We start from the raw sequence: 22,794 nt of genomic DNA on the forward strand, positions 1-22,794 counted from the left end.
TTCCAAAATACAAGGAAATTAATATTTTTTGTATATGTAGATAATCATTATATCTTGACTATCTTTAAACTTCAAGTATTCTATAAGTTATTCATTTTTATATGGAGAAGCAATAGATATTTTATATTGTTTTTTAAAAGGATTGTACATATATCTATATGATTTCAAGGTACTGAATAGGGTTCATTTGCATGACAACTTATTATGTTACATACCAATATGTAAATGAACATAGTAGTAGATTAGTTGAACTGAGCACTAGCACAATGTTGACAAGTAAATACTTTTGACATTTTGGCAAATGGATAAGAATTCCTTTTCGGTTTCTCAAGACATTCGACACTTAAAAGGACTTAGAAAACATATTCAAGATGACACCAAAATGTTGACATTAATTAAAAGAAATTAGTTGAAAGTATTGCGTTACAAAATAGGAAATTAACATTCTCCGCACTGACTGTATTTAAATCAACATCAACCTATTTATGCAGTGAACTGTATTTTCCTTATGTTTTGTATTTGTAATAAAATTGTCTATTTTGATTGTGTTCTTTTTTCTTCTACTTCTTCTTCTTCTTCACAAGTACACAGTTCATCCCGTCCTTGCCTATGGCCAAAACAGTATCAGTAACTATTGGGTGAGATGTCAGAGGAAGCTCATCCTCGTGTCTGATATTGATTAGAGGTTCTGCCTAAACTATCAATGTGGCTCTTGGATTCTCAGTGTTCATTTTCAGTTTAACAGAGCCATTGCAAAGTCCCATATCCTGCATCCTGTATGACATATGGCTACAGATGAATCCTAATAAGCAAAGATTGAATTTGGCCCTGTCCGTCCATGTCTACACAAATCAACAGACTAATAGAGTTGTTAGAGCTTGTCTAATGAAACCAACCTCGCTCGGAGAGAGATACAGAGAGCTGAGTGGAATAGGAGAAGCAGAAAGAGAATTTGTCTTTTCTAGACACATCCACTGGGGACAGACTATAAAAAAATGTCCTAATCTGCTAACCTTTTATCATATGTCCTATCACCTAATATTTTCTGTAAATGCTGATGGAGAAAGTAGTTGAAATTTGTTAAGACATATGAAACTAATAGAGAGGTGGGCCTAGGTATGCAAACCATATATGCTGTGCTATGCATGATGTGTTGGACAGATGCTGAAGTTTTTGCTTTGTCTCTCAGTGGTAATTGCAGGATATGGTACTCAGCCAGCGTCCATCACAGGTACAGCGAATGCATGAGACAAACAGACTATGAAGTAATCAAATAAACAAATAAACAGGACTGGAACGTGTCTTTACTGTTAGGTGAATGTCCGTGTTAGTTCAAACGCAAACACAATTACAGAAAACATCTTTTTCAGACAAGGCGCTTTGGCAGACTGGAGTGCCATCCCCCACATTTCCATGCTAAACTTTGCATAGCATGAGAGTTTCAAACCACTTCCTGAGCTTTATTAGGAAGCTTCATCTGCATCATGTGCAGCCAACCTTAACAGAGCGGCGCACTCACCGGAAGAGACGAGCACAGAGTTTTCGAGGAACACATTAGCATGCATGAGAAAAATCCTTTTGTCTGAGCAAATGCCAGAGCTGGAGCCAAACAGATGATTGGTAGATGTTTAAAAGGCACATGAGTGGAGCGAGAAGCAGAATGCTATGATGAGTTAGACAGCCTGCTGTCAACATTTAGCTGGATTATCCATCAGTGGCAGACACAGAGTAGAAGTGAAGGATTTAGATTTGGTTTAGGATGAAAGCTGATGGTTCGAAAGTCAGAGCAGAAAAACACCTGTGAAGAGTGTAAAATAAGAAAGGACCATTACAGCATTACCTTAATCACCTTTTTGTGTTTAGCTTCTGAAAGGCCTAGTGGTGCACTTCTCATCAAAGTATTTTAACTTATTCTAGATTTTCAGTCCGTTTTTCCATACTACTGAATGTTAAAATAATCATTCTGCCTCTGGCATTCACCAACTTGTTTTAAACTTCTTCACGCTAGAATTTAAACTAGTCACGTCCCAGTGAATTGTACGAGCACAGGTATGTCATTTAACGTTTAAGCTATATATCATCTACTAGAAATCTGCCCTAACTGCTGTTTCAGCTTCCTTCAGTACATCTTTACGGTCAAGTGTCAGTATTTAATGTGTGAAAGCAAATGTCTTAATTTAATCTAATCTGATGGTTTATCATTGTATCGAATTCCTCACTTAACTCAGGATAGTTAGACAAGAAGCATAAACTCCTCTCCACCTCAAGACCAGGAGGATAGAGGGAAACGCAATCAGAGAAACAGAGAGAAGAAACAGATTTTCATTTCAGAGTTTTCACTCTCCAGTTGCTGCAGCAATAAATCCAATTTAACTGGTTTTGCTATCACGCTGTGCCAACACTTGCTGAGGCTGCAATGACGCATCTGCAAGCTCTTGTGAAGGTACAACTTTTTCGAATAACACACGTGAATTACTGATCTGTCAGATGAACGCTTATTGCTTAAACAGTTGTATCTCCTTGAAGTGTGAAGACGGCGAAAGCATTTGTTTTTGAAAGAAGATGAAGACTTCATGGGGATGACGGCAGGGTGATAGATTATTAGCAGGGAGAAGGTGAGAGTGGGAGAGTCGGTTTCCAAATGTGCAAACAGCCGTCCAACTCCAATACTGCTGAGAGGTGTGAGAAAGAGTTTAGGTTTGAGTGATACTACTGAAAGAAAGGGAGCTAAATCTTTTGTGACTTGTTAATGTTGTGGAGGTTTGATGTTTATTTGTTGTTGTTGTAAGGCTGCAGCTACACCTCTCTCCTTCCTTTGTTGTCTCTGTACTCTGTGTACCTCTGTGCCCTCTATGACTTCTAGCTCCGAGTGGCCTTTCTGTGCCTTGAGGGGGATACAGAGAGAGGTTTCTTTCTTATTCATTGTATTGTTTTTTTCTTCTTTTTCTTCTTTCTTCTTTGGAAGCACAACAACTATGTTTATTTTGCTCCCCTGGAGGCTCAACCATCGGAAATGCAGCCTGTGCCCAGTCCAAGCCTCGGCTCTGTCCTCAAGCCTCCCCAAAATCCTCCACTGCCCCAGTGAAATGAGGACATCAGAATGGGGTTAATGCTCAATGCAGTAAAAACAATACTGTATATTTATGTTTATTTATGTATATTCAGTGATGGATAATGGTATTCATCTTCTTTTCCAAGCAGAAATAGTTGACTATTGATGGACCTGCAGAGAAAGAGTCCCAGCAGTTAGACAGGTTCTTACAACAAAAACAGTCTAGTGAGTTCAGTCTTTGCAAAAAAAAAAAAACACTGTTGTTTGTATGTGTTATTACTGTATATACCATAATAAAATAATAAATTACCCTGGCAAAAAAAAAAGATTTAGACCACATCACATTGGATGAGATTGGAGATGACACTTCCATGAAAAGTTCACATTGACAGAGCAGTCCTGACCCTGAAAACAGCATTTGTCAAAAAACTCCACTTATTTCCAAGTACAGCAGCGTTTGACCATATCAGATAGTGTGAGAAACCCATAAGGTGCCTCAAAAAATGTATTTGAAAATTTTCATGAACCGTGTAAACCTCTGTGACTAGACTAGCAGAGTCTCATGTGATACTGTATTTGCATGAGACAGATAAAAGGGAACACCTATTTATATTGGATTCATATTATATGTATATAAATTATGTCCTTTGGCAGGACATTTGATAGAAGATACAATATGTTACCTGCACTAAAATCATTGTTATGGCCTCACTGACACATTTCCAAGGCCTCCACACATATTTGCAATGTAACTCTTAAAGTGGAGCATGTGCATAGGTCAAGTCGGAGCCTGTTGACATATGTGTTTCCCAGAGACTGATGTCAGCTACTTGAAGCATGTTTTGGAATCTCTTCAAACGTTGGCATATACATGTCAAAGCCCTTTTGCTACAATAAATCTCTCGAGGCAGCACAGTTTTTGTGCAGGACACGTTTCTTTGCACTCGTTCTTCTTTTGAGTTGGATTTGCCCTTACTTCAAACATAGGGGTAAAAAATAAAGCTTTTCAGGTACACAAATCATTTGCGGTGTCTCAGTTGCCTATTTTGGTCTTTAATTCTATTTATTTAGGACAGTGTTGCCATAACATGTGGGGAAATGTTTCACTCCTCCCAGGTTTTCATGGTTTAATGTTCTCTCTGCGCTAACAGCACACAAGCAAGTCCTGATGTTTCAGTCAATCGGCCAGAATGAAACGAGACACCATTTGGTTTGAGGTGAACCTTATGGTCACTTTTCTTGTCTTTTCTTTGAAATGCTCATCACATGGTCTGGTTAAATATAAATAAAACATATCTGGCATACCTCAGTATAGATATTCCATTTTATGGTGACTAATATAAGCTGTTATGTCATAAAACTGTACAGTCTGTACTCATGTCATACAGAACATTAAAAGTAATCCCATGGAGTTAGGTTTTCAGACCCTGGCACCATTGAGATCCTCTACAGTAGTAATAGGAATAAATCTACAGTATTTAAAACCACATAGCAGGCTGGAGTTGACCCTCCTGGCTGTATCTAAGAACACAAACTGGGGCGAAGGTGGCCTGTGTTCTGTGTTTTGCCCTCCATATCCTACTGCAGTCTTTGTCTTGGCCGGGGTCGTGTTAGCCTCCTCGCAGGGCCTTGCAGGAACTCCAGACAAGCGACATCCTGCAGCTGCAAAACGTAAGCCAAAATCAATGTCCTCTCAGAAACACAGCACTGGGAAAATGCTGCATAATCAGATGGGCTTTCCTCCTTTACTCTCAACTCTCTTTTATGGCTGTTGTCGACAAGCTCGCTGAGGCTTTGATGCTGATACTCGCTCAAAGGGCCACAGCCTCTTTGCTCTCGTGATGTAGCAATGTGTGATTTCTTTTAAAGTGCATTCTATGAAAACCCACACAAAAGAAGTTGTTTCAACATACTTTTTTATATTTAGGTAGGTCAAAGAAAGCATGTTGGGGTAAACTACACATCAGTGGAACAGAGTGCTTGATTATTGCAGCTTCTCCAGAGGATAATTCAGATGACAGGAGACCGGACTGCATTTGGTATAGTTGTGAAATGTCTTGGTTTCGAACGGGTTTGCACAACAAACAGTAATCTAAGTAAAGCTTTTTTTTTCCCCTGCCCAACCACTCGAGTACTGTAAATCCTCTGAAAGGTTCTTGTGCTCACTGTGTGTTGCAGGACACTGACACCTGCTGGTTTTATGATGAATGTGCTTTTCCCACACATTCCAACGAGAAGTCCATACATTTCCTTGACAAAACCTTTCGCTGCTGTAATATCATGAAGAATATATTAACAACAAACTGTGATTCTGTAAAGCGCTGTGTGCGATCCCGCAGAAGTGGTGCAGTCAATGTCATGTTTTTTGACATCAGTTAGCGTGATTGTTACTAATAAAGACAATTAAAGCAAAAGTATATTGCATATTTTTAAGATGTTAAACATACACAGATATACATACATATAAACCTTATAGAGGAACAGCACTTCTTCAGTATGAAATAAGAGAGCGCTTTAAGACCAAATTACTCTTGAATTGGGACCAGACCACATCATTTTTTCTAGTTAATCTGTGACACATGAGAAGGGTAATGGCTGTTATAATAAAAGAAAAAAGAGATTAGAAAAGAAACCACAAGGGAAAGTGAAGGCCAAGCCAATGTGTGCATTTGAAAATGAATATGAACATTAAACTGATGCTCTGAATTGTAAGTATGAAAAAAACAAGGACATTTGAATGTGTGACTCCTTGAAGATAGTATATTAAGTTTAGTTTGACCGTAAGAACTGCTTTCTGTCCTGGGTTACTTTTGAAACCATCCTTTAAAAATGTAATTCCAGCCCTAGATGTCCACCTCAACATACATAAAACATACAGCAACAGGACACAGCACAGTGCACACTGTCCACAGACGTACTGACATCTTTTCACCACAAGGGGGTTGAGGCAGACAAGCTGCAAAAGATTGTGGCGAAGTGGACCTGAGGCAGCTTTTCTGCTGAACACTGCTGATAATGTCAGAAAAGCACAGAGGCAGTGATGTCAAACGTCGGCCAAATGACCTTGATGCACTTTACTCTCGTTCTCACCCAGACGTCGTTCCAGTGCTCTGACCTCAATTCAGCTCAACCAAAACCATTAGGGAGCAATGTGCCAGATAACATGGGCCAACAAAAAGTGTTCTTCGACAGCATTTGTGTGGTTAGCTGTTGTGTCCAGAGGCGAGTGTTGTGTGGATGCAGCGTCTGGCATGGTTGATGCATTCTGCTGGGTTCATGAGTTTTTTTTTTTTTTTTGCAAGACCACACGGTGAAGGGAGGAGGTGGCGAATGGAACATCTGGACCCACGGCTTAACAATGAGTCTGTGGGTGAGATAGAAAGAACATGAGAGACAAGAGACATACAGAGAGAGAGAGAGAGAGAGACAACATACATGTACAGTACACACACAGGCAGGGAGCTCGTCAGTCGCTAACAGAAAGGAAAAATCTAACAGACAGCTCAGTGAGAAGTAGTAGAAAACAACAGATGCAATAAAGAGAATGGATGATACAGAGAAATCATATAAAATGGTGCTAGCACAACAAGCCCGAGCATGAAATCATTTATACTGCTCTGCCACAGGCATAAATAGTGTATGTTTACTGGCAGCCATTGTAATAAACATTAATCAGACAATGTCTCGTCTGTTACACATGGCCTGACCTAAATTACCACACTGTAAATCATAAGTCCCTGAGCAGTTGGTAAATATTTCTTTTATCCACACACTTTCTTTTTCATGGGCAGAGTCTCGTACAGTTACTCGTTGTGTGTTTCGGCGACGGCTCGAGTTTAAGTCCATAGAACCTAATTGGAGTGTTTAAATAATTTTCTGTTTGTGTTATGAAGGTACAGTGACACACTGACTCACTAGTCCACACCTCTGCTGCTACACCCCTCACTCTCTTATGGTCAAGCTCTCTCTCTCTCTCTCTCTCTCTCTCTCTCTCTCTCTCACAAACACACACACATCTAAATGTAGAGTAACATTAATTCTAGTGTATATCATATGACTGAGTGTTTTCGGTGGTTCTTCTCTCCTGGGATTTGGGAACATAGCGAGATCATTGCTTTTTCAGCTGCAGTGGGGGATGAGGAGGGGGAGGCCTGCCTGGTTCGACTGCAGGGAGAGGGCCACTACTGGAGCTGCGGTCGAGGCCCTGCTACTGACCCAGGCAGCAGACAGTAAACTCAGGGTTTGTGGAAGTTCAGAATGTGGTGGGTCCCCAACGCGAGAGCTCTTGTATCACGTTGATAGAAGTAGCTCAGACAGCAGAGGTGCTCAGGAAGAGAGGCTTTCATATTCTTCTATAGTGCTCACGCTGACCTGATGCTTCTCAAATGAATGCATCAGTGCGATGTCACTAAGTATATTGGACTCGAGACCAGGGAGCGAACGGAAATTTGTGCAGCAAATTTGAGTTATTTTCTTCTGTCATGCCCCATTAATTATCTCATGACCCCTCATATTTGTCTTGTGACCGTTTGGAAGAAGCTAAACCCCAAGTTTGAAACCACTGTGCTGAACTAACAGTAAATAAAGTTGTTAAAATAGCTTTGCCTTAACCAGCTGCAACAGTAAAAGGTTCTCCACTAGTGTTATTTCCTGTACAATAATCAGTCAAAGGGGACGTTTTCTGTAGTGCGGTGTAGTTCTGAGACGTTAAGTAGGACACATCTTTTTACTGCATTGTTTAGTTTTAATAGCGTGTCCCATCGTCTCCCAACACACGTCCTCCTCACCTTCCAGTAATCTAACGGTCTTAACACATGTCCAAACATAACTGAGTGACAGAGCTCCCTGGTTAGTCCGTGACTCACCTGACAGGTCAGTGCTAAGGGACGGAAAAAAAAAAATTCACAGTTGACTGAAAGTGGGTCAAACCACTGCCGGTATAAAGTCATTTATTTGATGACATTTATCATGTTTCTTAGGTAAAATACAAGAAGAACCGTGTCTCCCTCTGTGGGAAGTGAGTCTGTATAGAGAGCCAGGTACAGCCAGGAGCAGAAACAACGACGAATTAACGGAGAGTTGGTTTGAGTTTTAATTCTCTTAGATCCACCTGTGAACACTCAAAGTGGCCACTTTTACTGCAGTATTTTTGACCACCAAGGTAAAAAGGCAATAGTGAAACACCAAAGTTTAAGTGAAGGTTCCTTTTCTAAGGAACCACAGAGACTCTATAATACTGTGTCTGATGAATGGAGACTTTCTGTGGGTCACACGGTGTCAGGATTAAACTTGCTGCGCACAACATTGGGTGAAAATAAGGAATCCTGCTCACACTATGCTGCGCACACACGCACGACCCTGGACGCGCACTCGTCGTCAGCGTGAACGAGTTTAGGAGACTGGGGGGGGGGGGCGGGGTCAGGGGCGGGGCCGCCGAGGCGCAGCCAAGTTGAGGATAAAATGTGGACAAGTGATGGTTTCAGCGTCTTTGGTGCAAGAATCCCGAAAGAAGAAAGACCAACTCTCACTTTTTCTTCAGAGTGAAAGGAGCTCGTGTCATGTTTGATTTCTATCATACGGTCATTTCTGTTCCACCTGAGCAGCTGTGCAGCTAACTTTGAAGACGGACCTTGTCTCTCTGCCTCTCTCTCTTCTTGCTGCAGAAGTTTTCTCATAGCCAGATCTCTGTCAGGATCTCGAGAAGCGGGCTCCATTCCGGGTCATTAAAGGTAAATTGTTTCCAAAGTCTACATTAAATCACACTACTCCATTTCTATTTCAATATGCATTACTCTTCGCATTTTTCTATTAGGTGTTGGCCGGCTGCATCGGCCTCTGTCAGCACTGCAGCATGCATACCAAGAGGCTCAACTCAGAAAGTTTACATACAGTGTTGTGAATGCATTAGATACATTATGCATCATCCTGTGCACCTAGCTACGTTCATTACAGCTGTAATTGAAAACATTTCCTAACAGCTAGTCAGGACTTCTTTCATTCACACTTGGACTAGTCATCCCCAGCCTGCCTGCTTACCCCCAGTGAACTCTGTGAGGTTAACAATGGCACTGCACCAGACCAACTGTGTGCACTGTGCTCACCAAGTTCAATACTGAAGCAAGTTATTCAGCACATTTGATACAGAACAGCACACCACATACGTATGATCCTTCCAGTAAACCTGTTTGCACTCTCCTCTCGGCTCTCTTGCCAGCTCGCATTGTAGATGAAGAGAAGTGTCTTTTTGTGCTGGCAGGCAACCTTTCCCGCTTCATCCATCCCACTCCACTTTGAGAGGATCCTCGCCATCACTATCATCATCACTTAAGGATGAGGCGCGTGTACCCGCTCTGGATGAGGGCTGTGTCCTTGCTCCTGCTTCTTCAGACGGCCACATCCATGGTGATGCTTCCTAATTCCACAAGCTGGCAGAAGACTCTGGACAAGTATCTGGACGAAGATGGGGACTGGTGGGAGGCCAAACAGAGGGGGAAGAGGGCTATCACAGACAGTGATGCTCAACTCATCCTGGACCTTCACAACAAACTCAGAGGCCAGGTCTACCCTCCTGCTTCCAACATGGAGTACATGGTAGGTGGATGGAGGTGTTGTCTGTTCATCTTTGAGTATGATTTCCATGAAGTTGTGCTTTGATAAGATTGTGCTAAAACACTGATCTCCGTGTGAACTCCTTAAGAGTTTTGCACATTCATGAGCCATACAGCTCAGTGAACTGACCCAGTCACCAGACCAACTGGCACTTGTCTCACTTGGCTCACTTGCAGCATGCCAGCATCTAAGCTCATATGAAGCCCCCCCCCCCCCAACATACAAGTCTGTGCCCATGTGACTGAGGTTGTTTTGCAGAGAGAAAGGAATTCCACCAACATGCCAATGATTACATTACTAAGACATTTGTTTGATTTTATCCTTCGCCGTCACGTGTCTGTAGAGAGTAATGAGGTTTTATCATCCTTTCATCTCATCTTAAAGAGCTCCAGAACAAAAAGCAGTATTATTCTGCGGTAAAGGCAAATAAACAGTTCCTGCTGGGGGCAATTGCTCGACTGTGTAATTGTATAATTGAGAGGTTGGATTTAAGGAGCCCTTGTGTATCTGTGTATATGTACGCGTGTGTGTGTGTGTGTGTGTGGGAAGTCTCTGTCTGTCAGGCTTTTGGTTGAGGCACACTGTAGTGAAGAAACGCTGAGCCAGCAGTGCACAGCTCCTTTCTACTGGCTTCTGTTACATTTGGCTGTTTTTTTAGCTGCAGGGGCACCCAGGGGTGAAATATAGAGAGACATGCAACAAGAGGACGTGAGATTAGAGAAGAGAAGGGAACGTTAGCAGGGAATACAGTAGGTAAATAAAACCAGAGGTGTGATGGTGATGGAGATTTGCAAATAGAAACGAGGCAATGGAAAACAGATGGAGGAAGAGGCAGAAATGCGAAATGTGTCAGCATAACGGAAAAGGAGAAGAAGGGGTTGAAGAGAGTGTAGCAAGTGGAAATGAGAAAAGAAAGACATATTTGGAGTGGACGCAAAGCACTCGCAAAAACCATTGTTCACATCTCATTTGCAGTTGTGTAGATGCCAGCATCTTTGAAGCACAGCAGTGGAAATCGCATGTAACGTGATTTTGGTGCTCCGTATTTCTGTGTTGAACTGCTGTCACCTTTCAGAAACCTCACAGCTTCACTGTACTGGAAGACTTCATAGGCATGCTCCCCTGACTTCCCTACACACTCATGCATGCAGACACACACCCTCACGCAAAACCCTTGCACACATACATAGCTATTTGCCCATCAGCACTGTTATTGTCTGCCATTGTAGAAAATCATAACGAGAGTGACCCTCTATGGCAACCATCACAGAGACTCAGAGATAACATCAGTTCAAATCCCCATCTTTCCTCCCCCGTCATTTGTTTCCTTTTCTTGCGCTCACTCTTTCCCTGCCTCCCTCTCTCTTATCCCCATGGCTTCGTTCCCATTCTGTCATTATCCAACATAGAGGCCCAAAAAAATTCCCTGCATAAGCTTTCACAGTCTGTAGCGATCCACAAAGCTTCAATGGCACCTTCAGTGGAGGGACAGCAGTTCTACCTCTAACTCAAATGTTGACCCACAGGTATAAACACTGACATGTTAGTGTTTGAAGCACTGTAAGACAACCAGATGGCATCGTGGGAGAAATGACTCCACCTGCCTTGATGTTTAATCTGGCTTTCCGAGGCTGCGCTCAGGTCTCAGACGGCAGTGACATTAGCGGTTTGAGATACCGCTCTTAGGAAAACTGGTTCAGATTTTTATAAATGACAAATGCAGTAATTTACAAAGTCAGCGTGAGGGTCGGGTGGCAAAAGATTAAGCTGAGTAGTCCAAACATGTTTTGCCTCAGCAACATTCAGCAAATTCTCCTTTGGGATCTGTCTCAGCTCACAGGACAGACGAGATGGATTCTCTCTGGTGTGTCTTGACTTTTTCACTGGGTTTCCATTCAGCTGATCACGTCCAGGTTCCCAAGGTGGCATTTGAAACAGGTGCTGAAAACATGTTAGCCAGCTACCCTAATGTAAAGAGCAGCACTAAACCTGCTTTATGTAATGCCGCGAATGTAAACATAGTGCCTGCTCCAAATGAACTTACAGTGAATGTTTCGCAGTCGCACCTCCTCTGAATACTCCAGGGAACACGGTCATAAAAATTTGCAGAGGTGCAAAACACATGCAGATCAAATTAGCAAATTCCAAAGATCCCAAAAATATCTGTGTAGGCTTGTGCCCAACCTGGTGTTGGTACTGTCTTCTCTACTTGTCCTTGACATAGCGCAACTCCTGTAGAACCTTTTGGAAAATAGGGATCACTGTTTGCCAAAGATCAAATTCAAATCTACAGTTCAGTGCATCCTGTCCAGATGAGAATATCTCAGTATTTGTCTGCATGCACCACTGATTATGAACATGAAACACAAACTTGCAAAGGAAGTACCCCACTTTACGCTTTGGAATGCAACCAGATGACCAGGGAGGAGGAAGAAAAACCTGGCTGCAAATGAAGTGTTAAGAGAAATAAACAATGCAGTGTGCACAGCGCTGAAGGACATTAGCAAGGGAGGTGTTTTTCTTCACGGGCCCTGGTAGAAATGCGGTTGGTGTGGTTGGTAGGTGTACTTGGGTTCCAGTTATGAGGCCTCCCCTGCTGGGCTCACTATGCAAACGACAGCAGCTTGACAGGCCCCCTGTGCTCTGTACTAAATTCAACAGCTGAAAAATATGTGTCCTGGTTGACATTTTCTCTGCCTTCTTTCTCTGTGCCAGTGTTGGAAAGAGTTTCACAGCTGGAAAGGTGCTGCTCAGATTTACAGTAAGCTGTGCAATACAGTGTAACTACATGATAAGTGATTCTAAATTGTATGATCTTATAATAAACACCATGAAATTGTAGAACATCAATGCAACAAGTTATGGCACCTGTGATTTCCAAAACACAAGGTGCAGTAGTTCGTTTTGTCATTGTCAGTGCCGTTTGTTCAGCCTTGCATTGAATAGAAACCACTACACGGTGGTGTTTCAGTAACTGTTCATACAGTCTGAAGGACACTGCATGAAGTCGAGCTTTACAGACGACCTAAGCACATTGATTGGTCAGATGAAACCAACATAAATTAGTTTGGATCAAATGCACGTCAGCATTTTTGGCATGCACGTGGCCAGGAGTACCACTGTGTCTACACAGTGCCAAACTTAAAACATGAATGTGGGGCTGTGCTGCTTTAGTACAAACGTTGTAGGAGAGATGACTTATAGGCTTATAGATGGCACCATGAATACGACTTTGTATACTTAAATACAGACTGAAAAGAGGACTCTCAGTGTTAAGACACTTGGTAAGGGTGGAATTTTTCAACATGACAATAACCCCAGACACAAAATCCCAAACTTTGTCGCCCGACTTGAATCCAGTAGAATATTCTGCCATATTTCAAATCAGGTAGAGCAACAGAAACCCTCCAGCAAAGAAGATGAAAAAGTAATCTGTGAAGACAGAACATCTTTTCACAGATTTGTGCAAGACTGATGCCACTGATGCCCAGGAGGGTTGAATCCTATAATAAAAAATAAAAGCAGACATACAAAATAAAAACAAGTCAGCGCTGTTGGTGAGGCTATGTCTATGTTGACATTCGTTACAGTTAGTTTTTAAATATAGACTCTTTCATAATTACAACATAAATGGTATTTAATAGACAGGATTTGGAACGATGTCACAATTTTACTGATCACTGATGTACTGACATTAGTGGTTCACTGTATTACTATTTAAAACATGGAAATATCATAAATCATGTTTTGGTGACAGAACCTATAATCTACAACATTCCTCAGCAAGTCACAGTAGCCAGAATGTCGGCCATTTTTGGCTGGAAAATTGTGGCCACAGATACATTTTCAGACCTAGAACCATTCATTAATGGTCAGAAATATTGTTTTGAACATGCTCAAGCACAGAATATGCTTTGTGCTGCAGTTTACAGATCATTTGGTAATTGCTGAAGCTCAGTGCAACACCTTCTAGCCTGCTCCATATGTTTTTGGCCCATACCTACTGTAATAGTGGCATGTTGGTTTTGTTGCTGGCAATGGCTTGTTAGTCATGTGTTGTATGTGCAGTACAAAAATCGTTAAAAAGTACTTTCAATTGGAAGAGAAATTCACATAGTTTGGTGAGAGATATTTATTTCTTTTATATTTATAATAATACTGAGTCAACTGACATTGATTTGCAGCTCATAGCCAACTAGGGTCATTTCTGAGCAGGGATAGTGTTACAGGTAAACAAATTCTCATTCCTGTTTTAGCCCTGACGCTGTCAGTCATCTCATTGTGCAAGACAGATAACAGGCAACTACAGATGGGATCGCTGTAACACTACCCTCCCTCTTTGCAGGTGTAGAGATGAATGAAAATATACTTCAAACCTCCTGCAGTTTATTTGTTCTATATGTCAGTTAACATTTGTACAAGGCTTTGTTTCAAAGTCTTACATACCACACTGTGTAGTCATTGCCGAGTCAGCCGGTATCGCCTCAGTGTTGTTGATTTCAACAAATACAACAGCTCACCAGCCAAAAAGCGCTCAGCTAAGAGTGAGGTTGCAGCGCTGCCAGACATCCTGTTGTTAGGTAGGTGTGTGTTTTGGGAGTAATGCAGAGAACAGCGGTTGTTTCTGGTGGGACTAATGTGTGGGTGACGGGTGGAGGAGGCAGCGGTGTTATTTTAGAGTGTGTTAGTAGATGAGATTTCAGTTAGGGTAAGCAATGACTTCCAGGTTCTGGTGTGTGAAAAACTTTGGTCATCTCAATTGCAATACTAATGCGTGTGCATTTAGGCACACATGCACACACACTGTCATATTAAACATCCCGCAATGAAAGTTAAAGTGAAGGTGTGCAATTAAAGGCACCTACGGTGTCCTTCAGAGGAACTACAGCTGGTGTTATTCTAACTTTTTTATTGTAGAATGTAGGTCGGCAGAGAGGAAGGACACTGTGTGTATTCCCAGAAAACCCTAGAATGGGAATGTGATCCCTCAGTATCCAACCCTAGGCCGAGTGGGCATTTCAGAGAGAGGCAAAGTGAAACAAAGGCCTGCACCCATACATCTCACCAGAGACATATGGAAGGTATTACTTAAGGAAAAACAGCTTTTCCATTTTTTGAATAACACCTAATGTCACAGGAAAACCCATCTGGGCATCAACGAGAAAGACAGAGGTGAACATGTTGCAGTTCTCGATTTAATTAAAACACTACTGTAGTTACCTAACCAGGACAGCTCCCCCTCTTAACTCAGCGGTACATTATACTGTAAGTAACACTCATTCAGCGAGCACTTCTCACGTCACATTATTAACAGCTCAGTAAACCTGCAGCCACGTCTCATGGCCAATTGGTAGCAATTTAAGCAACACTGTACTGCATTTCCTCCCCACACATCACTAATCCAAAATCCCAAACCTTTTTTTTCTCTTACCTCATCTTGTGTGCAGGTGTGGGACACAGAGTTGGAGCGTACGGCTGAGGAGTGGGCTGAGACCTGTTTGTGGGAGCATGGTCCCGCTGGATTACTGCCACAGATTGGACAGAACCTGGGAGCACACTGGGGATGGTAGGCAATAATTCTATACAGACTTTTATTGGATCAGAAGCTGTTGTGAAAATTGTCTTGCTAAAAACGTAAGGTCTTCAAAGTCAGCTTGCGCATGTGCGTGTGTGTGTGTGTGTGTGTGTAACTTGATGACAGACACCAAGCAATTCTTTAGCTCTGTGTTATGTCCTGTTGGGTGGAGGAATGAGGGAGTCTTGCATCTATTTCTGTGCTGCTTTTTATGACATGGCTAAGAACAGAATACACATACTGGTCATGCACTTGACTCCGACCCAGCACAAACAAACATATCTCTTGGGACCTGGCAAGTACACAAAAGAAAACAGACTGTGAAATGTTCCTGAATAGGAGCACTGGCCGGTCATATAGTTGCTGCAGCTAGTAACTATCATTAGCTCAGATTATTTTAAGTAGTTCTGAGAAGTTTTAAATAGTCTGTTTAACTACAAAGATGCCACACACTGGAGGTGTGTGACGTCGAATCACACAGTACACAGACACTGCTTTGCGTATGTTCACTAGTTTGTTCTCTTCTTCACCCACTCCCCCACAGTGCATCTGAAAACAGCACCGCTTTGCGTAAGAGACTCTTGTTCCACATCTAATCCTATCACTTCACAGTCAAGATTGTAATCAGATTAACTGGCAACACCTGGAGCCAAATCCACATCCTCGGTAACTGTGATTTAGTCACAGCACAAACGCTTGATCGCCAGCTAGAAGCTCAATATTAGTCATAACAGAGGTGTTGCACAGAATGACGTGAATGTTAATTCACCATTTGCATTTGCACTAACAATAAATATATTCTGTCACTTAAATGTGACCTATTGTATGGGTGAGCTTTGATGCTTAATATCAACTCCCACACTAAACAGATACATATGAGAATAGCAATGCTGTTTTGAACATTGTCATCATAGCTTCCACATCTCTCCAGGTATCGCCCTCCCACGTTCCATGTGCAGGCCTGGTATGACGAAGTGAAGGACTACTCATTCCCGTACCCACAGGAGTGTAACCCCTACTGCCCCTTAAGATGTTCTGGCCCAGTTTGTACTCATTACACACAGGTAGATAGGTCTGGATCATGCAATTGCATCAGTATTATTAGTATTAAGTCTTGAAGCCAGTACAGTCGCTCCTGTCATTTGTGTTTAACGTCTCTCTGCCTTGTCATTTTTTGTAGCTGGTCTGGGCCACCAGCAGTCGGATTGGCTGTGCTATCAATTTGTGTTACAACATGAATGTGTGGGGACAGATCTGGGCCAAAGCCGTCTATCTTGTGTGCAACTATTCACCAAAGTAAGTTCAAATGTAGTGATGTACTTTCAACCATATGTGAAAGAGAATCTTAAATTCATTTGAATGTGACACTGTCGTTTGAAGGGTTGTATATAGTTAATTTTTGTTTACGTACTCTGCTTATGTCACAAGCCTAACTTGTTACTGACCTGAACAGGGGAAACTGGTGGGGCCACGCGCCTTACAAACATGGAACCCCATGCTCTGCCTGTCCCCCCAGCTATGGAGGAGGCTGCAAGGACAACCTCTGCTACAAAGGTACAGTATGTGTGTGCAAAACAGATACAGTGTGGAAGCCTTTGTCATGAATGGATTACTGAACACGACTAAAAGATACAAGGCCTGCAGCTGCCTGAGTACTCTGCATGAAGTGGCTGTTAACATGTCCTGTCAGAAAGTCAGTTACATGACTACAGAGAAATACAAAACCATTGTCTTATCATCTGTCCATGTTTTGTCTTCTTCATTTGAAGATGACACTTCCTACCCTCCACCAGAGGAAAAGGAAGAAAATAACTTCATTGAGCCGGAGGCCCCCCGTACTCCACAGAAGCCCAGACCTGAGCCCCCCAATCTTCCCGCCCCTGTCCCCACCAAGCCCCCCGCAGAGGACATGCAGAAGAACGAAGTGGTCAACACACAACAGATGTGTAAGCTGTCATTTAACTGTTGATTCTGGATCTAGTTTCATCTCAAAATGGCTTGTGTGGGATCTGGTTTTAGCGGTGGGAGGTGCAGAGAGTGGTAAGAGTTGTAGGACAATTTCTATTGTAAAGAAAAGGAAAAAGTTTTTTTTTACTGAAACTGGGTCAAAACTCAAACATTTGTGAATAGCTGCTCGCTCACTGCTGAACAAGCAATAATGGAAAACAAGTGCAAAAAAAAAACAACAACTGGCCTCGACCGGAAATATTTTTCTTGCAATTTATCTAAAATTGTCTTGATCTGTAGCCTTTATCTGTCATCTCACTGATTAACCCTGACAGATTCTGAAGTGTACTTGATATTGCCAGTCACTCTTTGGATAGGGAGGGGGTCTACTTCAGCATGATCTCTTGAGTGTATGTTGCTTTTGGCTGGCTGAGAAGGGTGAGAGGGGCTCGCTGTGGTTTTCAAATGGCTTCCTCTCTGCAGTGCAAGGGGCCTGGGTTTGTAAGCTGAGACACTTCCTCCAGTGCTTCTCACCACCCTCAACATTATTGCAAAAAGTCTTCTCTTTGGTTGCAGCATCACAACAATAGTCTTTACTGAGTTTTACTCATCTCTGGCTGGTGTCAGAGTGACAGATTCGTGCAGGTTGGTTTTTGCAAAAGTATTGAAAGGACTTTCTGTTTGCTTGTTTCAGCTCAGCTTGTGACCTGTGACACTAAACTTCGAGATCAGTGTAAAGGAACGCCGTGCAACAGGTACAGTTTAGACTGTATATAATAGAACACTTAAAACACAGTAAATTACAAAATGTTTGCCTAATGTTTTGTATTAACCTACAGGTATGAGTGTCCAGCTGGCTGCCTTGATGCTACAGGAAAAGTGGTTGGAACAGTTTACTATGAAATGGTACGTCTGTCACATGACCACAGGCTGCGTGATCCAAATCATGTTGTGGAATTGGCTGGATACAGTTCCTACAGTGTTTTGCTAATTAGCAGTTATATGTTCTGTCAAAAGTATCCTTGGAGCCTCAAAGGTCCTGCAATACAAATGTTATAAAATGTTTTTTTTGTTTTTTAGCAATCCAGCATTTGTAGAGCTGGTCTACATGCTGGAGTCATAGATAATGATGGAGGATGGATGGATGTAACAAGACAAGGCAGAAAGGAGTTTTTCATCAAATCCAATAAGAATGGAGTCCCGTCTTTGGGGTAAGCCAGCAAATATTAGAAAGAACATCTCTAAATATACACTGATAATATCTGGAAACAAGATTTGCCAAACATACTCATGATAACGGAAATAAAGGCAGTCTCATTTCAATGGTGTGGTTTTCCTCTTGACAGAAAATACCAGAGTGCTAATTCCTTCACAGTTTCCAGAGTCACAGGTAAGTTTGACAACAGTGTGACATAGTTTGACTAGAGATGTGTGTGTGTTTGTGTGTGTGTGTGTGTGTGTGTGTGTGTGTTGACACTGACTGGGTTTCTTTCTTACAGTCAAAGCCATCACATGTGAGACCACGGTTGCACAGCTGTGTCCTTATGAAAAGCCGGCGAAACATTGTCCAAGGTAATAATCTGACTGTGTGAGTACCTGTTAACACACTCATATACATTTCTAATCAGTGCCCATGTGCATTTGCTGTATTTGTAGGTTATACTGCCCGAGAAGCTGTTCAGAAGAGAACCCTCACATATCCAGAGTAATTGGTACCAGAATATACTCTGACGTAAGACCCTGGTTTTAAAGCTATGTTGGGAAAATCCTCTATGTTTTTATGAGTTTAGACACAGAATACACACAATTAATTAACCACTTCTTACGTTACCTTCCATTTATAGAAGTCCAGTATATGCCGGGCAGCAGTCCACGCCGGAGTCATCAGGAACGACGTGGGTGGTTACATTGACGTGATGCCAGTGGACAAACGGAGACAATACATTGCCTCATACCAAAATGGGATTTCTTCAGAGAGGTATGTGATGGCTCAGAGCTGATTTCCCATTCATTCCTGAGTCATTTTCATTTATAGTTGACATTCAGAACCCACCACACTTCTTCTGGCAATAGCACTGCAATATATTTATATTACACAAAACATCGACTAAATGTAAAAACATTTACAGTATAGTTAATAGTTTGAGGATGTTACTGGTCCTATATCCACACTCCTCAGATCTTTGGACAAAGAGTGACGGGGTTCATTTGTTGGGGCTCAGAGAGGAGGACTGAGAAGAGAGGGATATTTATCCACTCTGACCTCCCCTGTCGACCTAATGTTTTCAACATGCCGGCAGTTCAGACCATAACATCTCTCATGTAGTGAACATGGGAGAACATAACAGTCTTTCTGGACCCATGTCAGATCCCAGTGAGGCTGCAGTGGTTATGTAGAACCCAAACAACCTTGTTTGGTACCACATGCTCACACAGAGTTGAAAACAAGAGACATCATTGCTTTGTACAGTGGCTACTGGAATGTTAAGACGCTTAACCCAGGTAATGAAATCACCCAATTCAAATCTATCACATGTGTAAACAGTTCTTGCATTGTGCAAAATCACACATCATACTGATAAAGCTTTAATCCTCTCTCTGGTAGTGAAAAATGTTGTTTCTGGCAGGATGTAATTAAACTTACGAGCCAAGATTTTATTGATGACTTCGGCATTGCTGGGGCAAATGCTTCGGGAATTCCTAGAAGTCTAATTGTCAAGTAGATGTTTGTTGCCATGTCCCTACATAATGAGTCTACAGGGAATAACTGTTAACAAAGACGTGATCTTGTTTTTGCTGTCAAAAAAGACTGATGCTAATGAAGTGCGAGCATGTGTTGAATACATGCTGCACCAGTTAACAAGAGCATTAAGGTTCTGTACCAGCCTGTGTTTAAAACTGCAAGTGACCCACATGCTCTGCAGTCTGTTCCAGATTTGTTTCCAACCATGACAGAAACGGTTCTGTGGCCTGCAGACTGACTTGTTAACATGACCTGTATAGATGACACACATAGATGACATTTATTCTGCACTGTTTCCTTCCCCTCTCTCTATGTCCTCTCCCTCGGCTTCTCTTCTCTTTCTCCACTACATTTATCTTTGTCATGCTGCTCAGAAGCCTGACATCTGTTAGCATCTGCTCGTCATTCATCTGTCTTCTTTTAACTCCACGTCTGTCTTTGTTGGATTAACAGACAGCATGAAACCCAGTGCTTGTGTAAAATTGGGTGTAAAACCTGAAATCTATCTGTTTGCGTATGCAAACAGATGTGTCCCCTGCACCTCTCTTCAATACGCTGGGACATGTTCTGCCTCTGACACATGCCACACACGGAGTGACTCTGTCTCTTGTGTCTCTCTTCCCCGCAGCCTTCAAAACCCTCCTGGAGGGAAGGCGTTCCGGGTGTTCGCTGTGATTTGAGTGCCCCAGAGGGCGGCTACGCCAAACAGAAAGCGCACTTGAGCTGTTGAATAGGCGATAATCAAGCCCTGTTGTCAAACTCAATGACTGAAATGTTTATGGCTTTCCTACACTCCAGGGGTTAGAGGTCGTCTCCATGACAGTGTTAACCCAGCAACAAAAACTTGACACATACACATTGAGAACCTGTCTGAACACGGCGCATACGGTTTTTGTCATCTTTGCCATCTTTAGCAGGAACTCTGCTAAACTGTAAATATCTCTGAATGGTTTGCTAATATTTAGTTGTACATACCTGTTGATACTTGTACACTTGTTTTGTCTTTGTGTCATTGTCTTGCCTTTTAAACAAATGGCTGTGTTTGAATACTGATGATAGAAATCCTATGATATTCTTTACAAGGGCACTAAAGATGAATATCATTTTTATTGTCTGGCACATTTTTACTGGTGCTCTGGGAAGGTGTCTTGTTGTGTTTTGTACTTTTATAGTGATTGGGGAACAGATTGGCTTACATTTATTTTTATATGATTATGCTTTATATCAATAAGATTTATAAAAAATGCTGCTATGTGTGTGTTTTGTATTGTAAGTGTAATTGCCAGTGTGATGGGGGTTTGTCTCTTTTTTTTTTTTTTTTTTTTTGCTGATAATATCATTTAGTTAAAACTCCCTGCAGGTCGGGAAGTACACTCGTCCCCCCATATGCCCGACTTCAATATTCTTTGTATTTTCCTGGATATCCTAATCTTGTTTACAGGCCATATTGATTCATCTTGCTTTCATCTCCCTGACACTGACAAACAGAAAAAATACTATGCAGGATCAGTTTTATTTCATACAGTAGGCATGCAGGGAAAAGGTGATCAGCAAATATACAGTACCTGCTCTTATTTTCTTCCAGTTCTCAGCTTTCTTTTCGAGCTACAACCATTATAATGGCCTGTTAAATGTATTGTTGTCTCAGTTTCTCTGTGCATTATACCTGTATATATCTATTTTTCCTACCTCAGGTCGTTAGGAAAAGATAATTTTGCAATAAAATATTACAACCACCATAACTTCTCTCAGACATTTATTTTTACTAGGTTTTACCATAATAATCAGTATCTAATGTCCTTCAAACTGAACCAACCACATTTATTTTAGATATTGAGAAACATCTATTTCAGATTAATGTTGGTTTCCTGCTGCAAATCTGTGGTGCAGATTGGCATGCGCTGCATATTTATTCCTATTTCTTAAGCTTTCTTGACCTAAATATGACCTAAACTCATACAAATTTACCTGTACTGATTTGTGCCAGCCCCACACACCATAGCGCCTCAGATTAATTTCATCCTAAGCACAGTTTATGATAAATCTCAGTATCTCAATATCTTCTAGTTGAGAACACTGACAGGGAATATTTTCTTAATAGTCTACAAATCCAAAAAACGGTATATGACATGTCTTTAACCGTGTCGTGATGAGAATCTGACACTGGGAAAAAAAGTTTGCAGAGTTCCCTTGTTCCCTCAGTGAGAACTGATACATATTATTATATACATTTGCTGTATTGCAATAGCTAGTGAAGGAAAACCTTCATTAGTGATACAGCCCCTTTCCAGTATCCATACTGATTACTGAGTTAAATCTTACTAAGCAGCAACTATTTTATTTCAAATGTCCCAAGTCAGGTTATTTATTTACAAGCACATTCTTTAACAACAGAATTTGACCAAAAAGCTGTAAAACAAGGAGGCAGCAGAGTCATCGCTCTGAAAAATGACCATAAATCTATACAGGGTTCCACCGTACCTATGTCTGCTGATGTTGTGATGTCTGCAGGGGGGCAATAGGTTTTGACTCAAGCTGTCAGTTTTGTTACTCCTCTGACAAGTTCCACTAAACTTACACGATGGGCTCAATATCCTGTACTGTCACTGGCCTAGTGACACTAAAGTGACACAATATAACTGCAATGAACTGTGTGTGTGTGAGATGAGTCATTTCAAATGTATCTGTTTTAGGAAATATTACATTTTACATGCACGCTGACCCTCAGAACATATGGAAAACAACTTGTGTGAGACAACGGAGGTATTGTGTATGTGTGCAACTGTGTCTGCAGTAGGTTGACAGCTTCTGTTAATTCATTCAGACCCTACACAGTTGTCCAAAACACACATTCTGCATGAAGAACAT

At 41.7% G+C, this 22,794-nt stretch overlaps 1 protein-coding gene across 1 annotated transcript; it reads left to right on the forward strand.

Moving 5' to 3' along the window:
* Positions 1-8,540: 8,540 nt before the first annotated feature.
* On the forward strand, positions 8,541-21,657 carry crispld1a (cysteine-rich secretory protein LCCL domain containing 1a). The gene is made up of 15 exons (XM_026361280.1): positions 8,541-8,781; positions 9,309-9,643; positions 15,109-15,227; positions 16,168-16,300; positions 16,417-16,532; positions 16,690-16,790; positions 17,006-17,182; positions 17,878-17,938; positions 18,023-18,089; positions 18,264-18,394; positions 18,530-18,573; positions 18,683-18,755; positions 18,840-18,915; positions 19,028-19,161; positions 20,555-21,657. Exons 2-15 carry the CDS (start codon positions 9,383-9,385, stop codon positions 20,604-20,606), a joined length of 1,545 nt encoding a protein of 514 aa, XP_026217065.1. The 5' UTR covers positions 8,541-8,781; positions 9,309-9,382; the 3' UTR covers positions 20,607-21,657.
* Positions 21,658-22,794: the final 1,137 nt, after the last annotated feature.

Source organism: Anabas testudineus, chromosome 2, assembly GCF_900324465.2.
Source record: "Anabas testudineus chromosome 2, fAnaTes1.2, whole genome shotgun sequence".
Taxonomy (NCBI): domain Eukaryota; kingdom Metazoa; phylum Chordata; class Actinopteri; order Anabantiformes; family Anabantidae; genus Anabas; species Anabas testudineus.

What these genes read in the sequence shown, in the direction of transcription:
- crispld1a (XM_026361280.1), top strand. Translation starts at nt 9,383, where the DNA reads ATGAGGCGCGTGTACCCGCTCTGGATGAGGGCTGTGTCCTTGCTCCTG. An exon ending in AAAGGAACGCCGTGCAACAG is followed by an intron (nt 17,939 to 18,022) that starts GTACAGTTTAGA and finishes ATTAACCTACAG; the next exon opens with GTATGAGTGTCCAGCTGGCT. An exon ending in CCGGCGAAACATTGTCCAAG is followed by an intron (nt 18,756 to 18,839) that starts GTAATAATCTGA and finishes CTGTATTTGTAG; the next exon opens with GTTATACTGCCCGAGAAGCT.